This window comes from Helianthus annuus, chromosome 16 (genome assembly GCF_002127325.2).
Source record: "Helianthus annuus cultivar XRQ/B chromosome 16, HanXRQr2.0-SUNRISE, whole genome shotgun sequence".
Classification (NCBI taxonomy): Eukaryota; Viridiplantae; Streptophyta; class Magnoliopsida; order Asterales; family Asteraceae; genus Helianthus; species Helianthus annuus.
The window spans coordinates 756,399-768,266 of record NC_035448.2 but is presented as its reverse complement, the minus strand read 5'-3'; the positions used below and the strand labels follow the sequence as shown (position 1 = coordinate 768,266).

General features: G+C 37.2%; 3 protein-coding genes across 4 annotated transcripts; 2 read left to right on the top strand and 1 right to left on the bottom strand.

The window, feature by feature from the left end:
* The first annotated feature begins 456 nt into the window (after positions 1–456).
* On the top strand, positions 457–3,723 carry LOC110917006 (exocyst complex component EXO70B1). Its single transcript, XM_022161630.2, has 2 exons — positions 457–2,714; positions 3,330–3,723. Exon 1 carries the CDS (start codon positions 735–737, stop codon positions 2,679–2,681), a length of 1,947 nt encoding a protein of 648 aa, XP_022017322.1. The 5' UTR covers positions 457–734; the 3' UTR covers positions 2,682–2,714; positions 3,330–3,723.
* A 1,273-nt stretch (positions 3,724–4,996) lies between these two features.
* LOC110915769 (60S ribosomal protein L17-2) lies at positions 4,997–6,892 on the top strand. Its single transcript, XM_022160525.2, has 7 exons — positions 4,997–5,108; positions 5,206–5,242; positions 5,795–5,835; positions 5,977–6,207; positions 6,292–6,394; positions 6,505–6,572; positions 6,676–6,892. The coding sequence occupies exons 1-7, from the start codon at positions 5,106–5,108 to the stop codon at positions 6,718–6,720; spliced, it is 528 nt and encodes a 175-aa protein (XP_022016217.1). The 5' UTR covers positions 4,997–5,105; the 3' UTR covers positions 6,721–6,892.
* A 2,197-nt stretch (positions 6,893–9,089) lies between these two features.
* LOC110916134 (UPF0235 protein At5g63440) lies at positions 9,090–11,261 on the bottom strand. Of its 2 annotated transcripts, none has more exons than XM_022160894.2 (7): positions 11,020–11,261; positions 10,763–10,880; positions 10,529–10,682; positions 10,219–10,315; positions 10,044–10,132; positions 9,891–9,959; positions 9,090–9,294 (listed from the first exon to the last, which is right to left on the bottom strand). In XM_022160894.2, the coding sequence occupies exons 1-7, from the start codon at positions 11,132–11,134 to the stop codon at positions 9,235–9,237; spliced, it is 702 nt and encodes a 233-aa protein (XP_022016586.1). In that variant the 5' UTR covers positions 11,135–11,261; the 3' UTR covers positions 9,090–9,234. The 2 variants fall into 2 exon arrangements, with proteins under 2 accessions (XP_022016586.1, XP_035841848.1); XM_035985955.1 differs by having other exon boundaries at positions 10,763–10,866; positions 11,020–11,164.
* Between the last annotated feature and the right edge of the window lie 607 nt (positions 11,262–11,868).

Genomic DNA, 11,868 nt, shown 5'->3' with positions numbered 1-11,868 from the left:
TAATGAGAAAGTTGAAATAATAAGTGGCTCAATAAACATTTTGATATAAAAACCAACCCTACTTTTTTTTTGAACGACCAACAAACTCAATTCCGAACACTCTCGGGGCATCCACTGGACAAACGGAGTACTCCGAGAGTAACCCGAGTCCACCACCAATTCCGGGGAAAACCTGGTAACGCACCCGCCCGTAGGCACGACGGTGAAATTATCGGTAAAACCCGTTTGGCTTAAGGATCCAACCCAGGTTTTTCTGGTTCTCCTATCATTGCCCACCAATGACTCACTCTGCACTAAGTGAGAGTCGAACTTGCATCTCTCAAGAGAAATGCAAGTCCTCCACCACTTGATCTAGAAATCATTGCCCTACCAACCCTAGTTAATTTCATTATTTAACAATGACAATCCACCTTACTTGAAATTCAAAGCTTGGTATTCAATTTCAAACTCATAACAAACCTTTTTCTATTGTATTCAAACTAATAATTTAACCTTTTCAAAGGTGATCTCCCATTCCCAAAAACCCTTTTCTTGACCGAACCGGTCCCATTTCACCCATAATATCAAACCAACCCACCCCCTTTCCTAAACCGTGTAATTTGTCACAACATATTCCAGCCGGCCACCAACCCTCCTCTCTCTCTCTCTCGTCCGGAAAATAATAATATCCATTTTTACCCTTCAGCTTCATCCCCAACCGTCGATCTTCAAACCCTAACCCTAATTTCTCGGCTATGGCGGCCACCATAGAAGGTCAAGACAGAGTTCTAGCAACAGCTCAACAGATCGTCAAAAGTCTCAACATCAACACACAAGCAACGGAAGATATGATCCTGATCTTATCAAACTTCGACAATCGGTTATCTAACATCACCGATTTGATCGAATCCGGTGAAGAAAATCAACAAATCGTCGATCAACAGTTTGAAATCGCCGAGAAGGTGATTCTCCGCCACGATTCTGGAAGCTTCGGTGAAAGTTGTGCGGATTCCGGTGAGTATTTAGATGCTGTTGATACGATTATTAATTTGACTGAAAGTTTGAATATTCGGTCTGAGTTGGATAGTGAGGTTATGGATCGTGCTGAAAACGCGTTGCAGTTAGCGATGTCGAAGCTTGAGGATGAGTTTTTGCATGTTTTGGTTCGGAATACGGTTCCTCTTGATGTTGAGAGGCTGTATGGTTCGATCCGTAAAGGTTCGGGATCGTTTGTGGTTAGCGAGGTTAATGAGGTTGAATATGGGGAGGATTTTGAGAGTTATAGGGAAGATGATGATGGAGGAAGTAGTGCATATTATCATGATAGAGGTGTGAGTTTAGGAGGTGATGTTTATGTCGAGTTGGTTTATAGTGATGCGATTAAGGAGTTGAAAGCGATTGCGGATCGGATGATTCGGTCGGGATATGAGAAAGAGTGTTGTCAGGTGTATAGTAATGTGCGGCGTGATGTGTTGGACGAGTGTTTGTCGATTCTCGGGGTTGAGAAGTTGAGTATTGAGGAAGTGCAGAAGATTGAGTGGAAAATACTGGATGAGAAGATGAAGAAGTGGATACAGGCGGTTAAAGTTGTGGTTAAAGTTCTTTTGTTTGGGGAGAAACAGTTGTGTGAACAGGTTTTTAGCGAGTCTGAATTGATTAAAGAGATTAGTTTTGTTGAGACTGCGAAAGGGTGTGTGATGCAGCTTTTGAATTTCGGGGAGGCGGTTGCCATTGGGCAGAGATCTTCGGAGAAATTGTTTCGGATTCTTGACATGTATGATGTTGTTGCAGATGTTTTACCGGATTTTGAAATGCTTTTTACTGATGAGTCTGGTGAGTCGGTTTGCAATGAAGTGAAGGTTGTTTTAAGCGGGTTGGGTGAAGCAGCGATTGGGACGTTTGTCGAGTTCGAGAATGCTGTGAAGGGGGAAAATTCGAGAAGAGCTTTACAGGGTGGGGAGATTCATCCGGTAACACGTTATGTTATGAATTATATTAAATTACTGGTTGATTATAGCGAAACGTTGAACACCCTGTTGCCAAATAGTCAAGACCATGATCTGAATTCTGAAGTACCCGATGATATCGACAGTGGTGATACCTTATCTCCTATTTCATGTCGGTTGCTATCACTAATTACTTCTTTAGAAGCGAACCTTGAAGAGAAATCAAGACTGTATGATGATAACTCTCTGCGATACATATTCTTGATGAACAACATCCTTTACATCGTTCAAAAGGTAAAAGATTCCGAGCTTAGAAACCTTTTGGGTGATCGGTGGATTCGGAAACATCGTGGGCAGATTCGTCAATGGCACACAAGTTATCTTAGATCAGCATGGGGGAAAGCATTGATGTGTTTGAAGGATGAAGGGATTGGTGGGGGATCAAGTAGTGCGTCCAAATTAGTTCTTAAAGAAAGATTCAAAAACTTTAATGCGTGTTTTGAAGAAATTTACAGGGTACAGTCTCTTTGGAGGGTCCCTGATGCTCAACTTCGTGAAGAACTTCGAATATCAATATCTGAAAAAGTGCTTCCTGCTTATCGCTCATTTTTCGGGAGGTTCGGGAGTCAACTAGAGAGTGGAAGACATGCTGGGAAGTACGTCAAATATACCCCTGATGATTTAGAGCATTACTTGTCGGATTTGTTCGAAGGGAAACCTACTGTTTTGAACAACGTAAAAAGAAAGGGTACATAGAGTGCAATCATGCAAGATCTTACCGGTTAGCAGGTATGTTGCTTGCTCAGTTGAATCCAGCATGCTGGTGATGATGATGATGATGATTTGGTCTTCACTTTTGTTGTTGTGTCCATCTGAATATACTGTAATAATTCTGTACATGTATGTTAGATCATATGTTACTTGTAACTTATGTCATCATATTTATATAATGGTCTACATGTTGTTTGTTGTTGTACTTTGATCTCCATGTTATTAGTTATTACCACCTAGGTCTTTTATTACATTTAGGGTGTTCGGTGTCATATTTTGTGCTTTTTTTTGTGGGGTAACTTTTGCTCTATTGGTCATCCGACTGGGGTAGACCATAGATAAAGGACAAGGAACACTAAAACCAAAAGTGAAAGTATTTATGTTTCATGATTACATCTTTAGAGCATCTACATCAAGGGGTTTGTGGATGGTTCCTTGATGTGGGGGAGGTTCCTGGCATGTAGGACAAGTTTGTGGGAGAAGCTCGGATCTACGCCGACGAATTGGTGGGCCCTCTCTCTCACAAACATTAGATAAAGTTGTAATATTTTTTAATGAGGGTTTGTGGAGGTTTGTTGATGTAGAAAGATCAAAGATGTTCATTTTAAGAATGTTTGTAATCTGAATTGACAGGTTTGTGGAAGTCCGCCATTGTAGATGCTTCAAGTGTTTCGTCTTTTCTGCTGTTAGGAAGTTCTTTGCTGTGATGGATCTTGGTTAAATATCCGATACCAATACATTACAAGTTATATTGCAATCTTTTTTGTCCTGTAAAGGTTCTTGTTAGAACTTTAAACTACAATGAATCTGCTGATGTTGGAACTTTGGAAGACGGTTAAAAACTTGTACTTCTGCTGACCAAATTGATGTTGGAATTTAGGAAGACAGTTAATAACTTGTACTAGAATGCAATTTACCTTGTCTTGGAGCATAACAAGTACAAAGTAACAAAGGTTGATCAGTTCAAACATGACCGGGTTGTTTTTCTAAAGTCAACAAAACAAGTTTGTTGCATCATTTTCAAATTCATTTTTCTGTCACTGGCAGCATTTGTATTTATATTTAGACTGGAGGGTATGGGGGCCGGCCCTGCCCCGGCGCGGGACCCCACACCGCCCCCCTTATGCCTCGTCCCGTCTTCTCCGTCGCCCCAAGGCTGTGTGCGACGTGCCTCTTTCTATCTCCTCTCTCTCCGTTCTCTCTCCTCTCTCTCTCTCTAAATCTAAAATCAAATCAGTTTATTTTTTAATTGTTTTATAAATAGTGTGGGGCCTCATCCTCCACCCCCTTGGTCCATCCCCTTTAGGCAATTAGGCCCATCGTCACTCCCGATGACGTGACGTCCTACGTGACGGCCCATCCTCATGGGGATGACCCTTCCCATACCCTCCAGTTTTAGTGTCATTAACTGCTAATTAATCTAAAATAGAGTCATGCAACACTAAATGCTTGGTTGCTTCCGGTTCTTGATTAATCTCCACCGCTACCTATTGCTTGGCAATAAAAATAGATTTGAAAGCTAATATCCTACTCCGAAACAAACCGGCCATCAAATATTTATAAGTTCAAAGCTAAACACACTTCCTATCACAATTCAATCTTCACACATCGATAACTCAATATGAATTAATTATGTAGGGCACATTTTCTTCATCCTAAACGCATATATCCGATTAGGGCTCACTCCACAAGTAGAGATGGACAAGAAGACTGGTTTGGGCCCGCCCAACCGGTTTATAACCAGATCTGACATGACATTGTAAACAGGTTTGCGCCAAATTGATTAGAACCCAACACAACCCAACCCGCTAGTTGTAGACGTAGTCTTGTTCCTTGAAACCAGTTTGCACCCGACTCAATTTGAATAACACGTATAAAACCAATTTAACCGACACAAACGGGTTTCAACCCGTCCCAAATGGATTTGTATAGGTTCAAGTTTTTTCCCTATAAAACCGGTTTATAACATTGGCTGGTTTTTTTAGAAACTGATTTTTAGTGTTACTGACCAAACCGATTTGGTTTATAACCCGAACCGTTTTTTTTAAAAGAAAACCCGATTTGTACACCTCTATCCACAAATCCCTGTTGCACTTCCACAATCCAAACCTAAGAAACGATAACTTCAGTTCAAAAGATGTAGGAAGGTGAATATGAAAGAAATTTATAATTGTACATGCATGTTTAAGAAAATGCTATTAAATTAGAGTTTCCAAGAAAAATGATAAAGTGTATGTAATATAAAAAGCCCAATTGAAAAACAACAAACCAGGCCACAAAGTAAAAGGCCGGGCCCAAATTATGGTTGAATAAACCCCAATATAGATAGAAACCCTAGACTCTCCTTCAGATTCGTTGTTGGGGTGGCCTCCGAAGAACACACGCCATTTTCACGCAGCAGCAGCAGCAATGGTGAGCTTCTACCATCTATGATACTTACATATTGTTATTCAGTTTTTTTTTCTTTCAAATTACCGTGCTAAGTTATTGTTGCTTCTAACGATTTCAGGTGAAGTACTCGAAGGAACCAGAAAACCCTACCAAATGTAAGTTTTGCATTACATCTCTTCGTATTTTGATAAATTGAACATGTAACTTTCAGATTTGATGTATCTTTAGATCGTAGATGTTTAGTTTTTAGTTTTGAATGTTTATATATATGTATCATCGGCATAGTTAGTTAAGTATTACGGATTTGGAGCAGATTGATTGAAAATTAGGAGTTGAATGCGTATTTTAGAATCAGATTGTATAGTTTTGTTTTATGATTTCAGGATTGTAGATTTAGGTCAAAATAATTGAAAATTAGGAGTTGAATAAGTAATTTGGAATGATGTTGTATGGCTTTGTTTGTTGATTTTAGGAATGTAGATTTAGAGTAAAACGATTGAAAATTAGGAGTTGAATGAGTAATTTTGGAATGAGATTGTATAGCTTTGAATGTTGATTTTAGGAATGTAAATTCAGGGTAAAATAATTGAAAATTAGGAGTTGAATAAATATATTGCAGTGATATTGTACATCTTTGGTTGATAATTTCAGGACTGTATAGGTATATATGCTAATTGACTTTATTTTATTTTACTGTATTTTATCAGCTTGCAAAGCCAGAGGATCTGATCTCAGGTGCCATTTTAAGGTATTTTGATATTTTATCCTTTAAATAAAACATAATTAATGTTGCAAATCTCATTTAATATGTTATCTTTTGATGTTTTCATTGCTTTGTATGTAGTTGTGTATGTTTGTTTGTCTGAGATATACTTATTGTGTTTTTCAGAATACCCGTGAAACAGCCCATGCTATCCGTAAGTTGCCTTTAATCAAGGCTAAGAGATACTTGGAAGATGTTTTGGCTCATAAGCAAGCCATTCCATTTACCCGTTTTTGTCGCGGAGTTGGGCGTACTGCTCAGGCAAAAAACCGTCATTCTAATGGTCAAGGGCGTTGGCCTGCAAAGTCTGCGAAGTTTATCCTTGATTTACTCAAAAATGCTGAGAGTAACGCAGAGGTAAGTACATTCATCTGAACTTATTGTTGTTATTTCGAAATTATTAGACTGTTGAATTTATGTTTGTTTTTATATATTGTGTAGGTCAAAGGGTTGGATGTGGACGCCCTTCACATCTCTCACATCCAGGTGAACCAAGCCCAGAAACAGAGACGTCGTACATACCGTGCACATGGAAGAATTAATCGTGAGTATAACAGACACTTTGGGTGGAATTGGAAAACAATTCAAATGGGTTTGGTTTAAAACTGGTAATATGTTTGTTTTGGATGAGTAATAAACACCTTTTTTGTGTAGCTTACATGTCATCTCCGTGTCACATTGAGCTCACTTTGTCTGAGAAAGAAGAACCTGTTAAAAAGGAGGTTAGTTTTTTGTTTGTTATATTTTTAACGTTGCTACTAAATCGGAACCGCTTGTTGTACAGTTATTTTTTTATTAATAATGAAGTATTTGTGGGTATTGCAGCCTGAGACTCAATTGGCCCCTAGAACCAAAAAGAATCAAGCTTAAGTGAGGGGTGCATCCTCTTCAGTCATAGTGTGGTTTTTTGTTTTCATTTGTTATATTTCCCTTTCCAAAGATTCTTATATATCAATTATGGAGATCTTGCTTTTTGGTTTTAAAATATTCAAGGAAAACTTGTTTCATTCATGGTTGAATATTCAATTGTGATTTGGTTCTATTGTTGATTGGTTTTATGTCTGATTCTGGCATCCAGCTATTGTTTCATTTTTAGCTGCAAAAGTTTGATTTTTCCTAAGTAGGGCTGTAAATGTGTTCACGAACGATTCATGAACACTTACCGAACGAGGTTTTATGTTCGTGTTCGTTCATTAAGGAAATGAGCGTGTTCGTGAACGGTTCACGAACACAAATAAATTTGGCGAACGCGATGAAGTATAAAGATAGATGGCACAGAGAGTAGCACTCGAACTTGAATGATTGAATCCCTTATTGTGGAACGGAGGTCAATCGTATTCGTGAATGTAAATAAGAAATGAAAGGGAAATGATGCATAAACAAGGTGAAAGTAGGTTTCCTAGTTTAATTGTTAGGGAAATAAACTAAATAAAAGTTTAATAATATAAAAAGTACAAATAAAATATAAGAGAGTACAAAGATCTTCAACTAAAACACAAATATACGAACATAAACAAACGCAAATCAACAAATGTTCACAAACACGTTCACGAACACCTTACCGAACATTCACGAACACAATGTTCATGTTCGTTCATTTAACTAATCGAACGAAATTTCTTGTTCATGTTCGTTCGTTTATTATACGAACGAAAATAAACGAACTTCCCGCCGAACGGTTCACGAACTGTTCGCTGAATGTTCGGTTCGTTTACAGCCCTATTCCTAAGTTTGAAGAGTAAATTACTCTGTTGATCTATATGTATTTTAAAAAGTAGGGACTAAATCCAAAATATTGAATCAACTGTGTATACTCAAGTTTCAGCTTTGCTTGTTTTGGTTAAGAGAGCTCTCGTAAGCTCATAGCTTGGGCTTGTTATATATTTATAAAACTTTTGTATGTATGTAATAGTATTTTTAGTATACAGTTTTAATTTTTTTTTTAAAATTTTTACTTCTTTTTTATTATCATTTTATAACAAATAAATAGTATGTGATATATATATGTTACAATTTTATTATCGAGTTTTAGAAATTACAGATTTTTAGATTCCCAATGTCTAAATGGATATCTGTATACTTTTTTCTTTGTTTTCTCACACTATCCTGTTCTTTCCACATCTTACCGAAAACCTTTTCTAGATGTTTACTAGAAACTCTAAAATTCATTCCAACCTTATGTCTCATCAATTCCCAGCTAGCAAAGTTGACTAAAGAATAGGTAATCGGTTGTTTAGTTCACATTGCTCCTGATGTTGGGTTTTTGGATAGAGCGCAGAGCGTCGTGCACAACGCAAAAAAACCAAAGTTTTATTTTCAGTATAATTGGACTCGCTATTCAAAAGAGGGTTGCGTTTACCTGCTATCCTTATGTAATTTTTTCCATCGTTAATGAAATTAGTAAATTTAACTAATGATAATAAATTAGTATCCTCTCTTGCACTAGAGCAGAGACTTTCAAAGCCTGTAACTAGTTAGTTTATTAAATTGCTGTTTCAAAAACTAATAATCTGAATCCAAAACGAATAACTAAAAGAGGATATAAATGCATATAATGTCCAAAAAAAAGCCAAAAACATACCGTACTTACTAGTGAGTACTAGTTAGTAAACCTACAATTAATTGAAACAATGTATAAACGTAGCTCGTTACACATCTCCCCTTCCCCTTGACAAGTTCCAAGACTCTACTCGTCGTAATTTAGATGAATATTCTCATTCCACACTCGTCATATTGGGGTTTATTTTTCTAATAGATTTATTTTATGTGTTACATAAAAGATTCACATCAATTCTACGAGTGTCTCCTTTTAATTTAAAAAAAAAAAAAAATTAAGAGAAAGCTAACACATACTATTTGTTAACATGATATCATACTATTTGGTGCCATATTTCTATACAACAATGATTCGAGTACCATTGAGGATTTCCTTATATACATAATTGGTTCACTTATGCTAACAAGCCTTCTTAAGCACAATATTTAAAGCTTAGGCTCTAGCTCGATTAAGCTCAGATCGATTCAAGCTTTTTACAAGCTGACCTCGAATAGTTCACGAGCAACTCGGCTTGTTTACACGGTAAGCCAAGTCTCTGTTGATACTTAAGATGACATCATGGCGTTCATATTCCAAGATCAACCTCGAGTATACTTAAACTTTCTAATCATCAGGGTTAAGTTGAAATTAACCAATGGTTAAGTACATCGATACATATCCTTTCCCTGATGAAAACAGAAGGTTTATAAATTGTAAATCTAACTGCACTTCATTGATTCATTCAGATTCCAGTAGTCGGAAATGATTAATGTCTGATGACAGGCCACCCACATTGAGAGTACATTCAAGAAAAAAACAAGTGATTTAAAATCACAGAGTGATTGAATTTAAGGCTGCACAGCTTCAAGCAGTTTCTCATATACCTCTCTAGCTGTCAAATCTTCCACCTGCTCCAAAATGTATGAATTAAAACCTGAGTATTCACAGAATCTAACAGTTTTGGTAGTTGGTGATTTATCATATGGACCAAATTTAATTGACATTAGGGTGCTAGAAATCCCTCAACTATTTCATAGAAAGGCAAGGAGAGAAAATATTAGGGACATCCACGAACAGTTGAGACCGACCAAACCGAAGCAACTCAGCTGGTTTGAGATCCAAACGGTTCGGTTCACAATTTGGTATTTCCGGTTTGAAGGTTTAATGGTTCGTTTCTTTTGAAACTTGGAACATGCCATGTAAACGAACCAATTGTTTAACCTTTGTTATTAAAAATATTTTACTTTTGGAGTACGTAGTTATGATTTTAATTTTTTAACACAATAAAAAAATCGGTTCAAACCACCAAAACCGAACCGTTAAACCGCCATATCAGTAAAACCGGCCGACCCATTCAACCAACTCGGCCAATTTGGTTTGTCACTCCCCAAAGCCATAGTTATTGGTTCAGCCTTATATTTTCGTTAAAACTGGTCAGAGCAGACCGTGAACACCCGTGGAAAAGATTGTGGCTGCGATAACAGTAATTTTAATTTCAACTCACCACGAGGAGCTTAGACTTGCTATTCCACCCTCTTTGGAGGGTCATCTGGCTTAGTTTTAACCCTAAAACCTATATTAATTACAAAATCAAGTTAGCTAGACCCCACAAAATGATATAACATTACAGAAAGGCAAAGAAAAAGAAGCAACATACCTTGCCCATAAATTCTAGAAGTTCATTGTTAGCTTCCCCACGTGCTGCAGGCGCAGCCACAGTGACTCTAACATCATCAGCATTCACTCCTTACAAGTTTTAGTTGGACACATGTTGTTAGGAATCTATTATCGAATTTTTCGTACGTACGACTTGCTGATGAAAAAAGATTTACTTGTAATTGCTGACCGCTGAGCACGGTCTTCCACTTCAATCGCCACCTGGACGAGTCCTCCCTCTAACTGAGAAATGCACGGTGGTACAGGAGCATCCTGTAGCATTTAACCAAACAAAATTGATATAGAACCATTTATACGGGCTTGATTAAGATTTCCAGTATTTCTAAACCTTATCAATAAACAAGTCCGACTGCTATTACTAGTCAATTGATTACTTGGATTTTTCAATTTTCACAACTACTTCACATCAACACAATCAGTGGATGTCTCAACAAGTAAAAGATAACACGGACGATAGTTAGCTACCTGTGGGTTAGTTTCTGCAGCAACGGTACTGAGTGCACCATCAACAACATATATGAAAGAAGCAGATTCCAAGTCTTCTTCAGAGCGGTAGCAAACAAAGAGACCGCACCCCATGCAGTTCATGCGAAACTGTTTTTCTAATTTGCCTTCACCCCTATTCATGAGATGTGCATCAGGATCAGGGCAGGGAAACCATGTACAAACAAAGAAACAAATAGGTGTGAGAAAGGTTACCGCTTTAGAAGAACTTTTCCTCCTGCCTGGTTTATGTTCAGCCTTGTAAGATGCTTTTTCTTATCCAAGACATAGGCTTTGTCGGTTTTTCTTTTAGGCATTTTCTGCAATTGGGTATCTACAATCATCAAACACTTACTGAATTCATCATCAATAACATGGATAGTTGTATACCTGTTTAATTAGGGTCTTGACAAGTGAATTTAGGGGAAATTATAGAAGCAGAAGTAGATTAGATTAGATATAAAAGTACCGACCGGTGATTAGCACGTGAGAGCTGCAATGCTTGCAGTAGTAGACGAAGAGATCGGAATCAGGACCATCTGGTAAGGCATCCTCGCTCGAGTACGTGTGAGTCGTTCTCTTCGGCATATTCTTCGTCCAACACCTTCAGATCTACTCACTCCTAGGTAGCTAGGGCTTACTTAAACAGCTGCTTCAGTTAGGTTCTTTCTTTTTGTGAATAAAAATTAGGGCTCAATCAACTTAATTGTGTTAGCCAGGATATAAACTCTGAGATTGAGATCTGAAATCATAAAATACAAACTCGTCAATTTAAAAGACAAAGGACACCGTTTGAAAAAGAGTATAACGATAAAGGAGAGAATTTGAAATTCACTCTAAACTTTAGGAATATTTTAGTTCCTTCAAATTGCCTCGACGATATGAAAATTAGCTAGTTTGATTTGGTTTGTAAAAGAGTCGACCACGGACAAAGGTGAGCTTGTTTGTTGCTAAGTTGGTTAGCTCTAAACCATATAAGTTGGAAGATTGAGCTCAAACTTAGCTCGTATACAACTCATCGAGGCTTAAAAACTAAAAAACATAATAATTTGAAATATTATTGGTTTGTATATTTAAAGTTCAAATATTTATTATCTTAAATATTAATGTTTTAAAATAAGACCAACATTCAAATTTCCAACTAGGCTAGTCTAGTCGAAAATATTTGAAAATCCAGATGATATTACTAACTTACTTAAAACACAAAGTCGGTGACAAAGTTCACATGACATTTGACTTTTTTGCCTATACTTTGAGTAAAATACATTTTGGCTTATTGCTTTTAGTTTTGTTAAATTGCGTAGTCTATTTCGACATTTCCT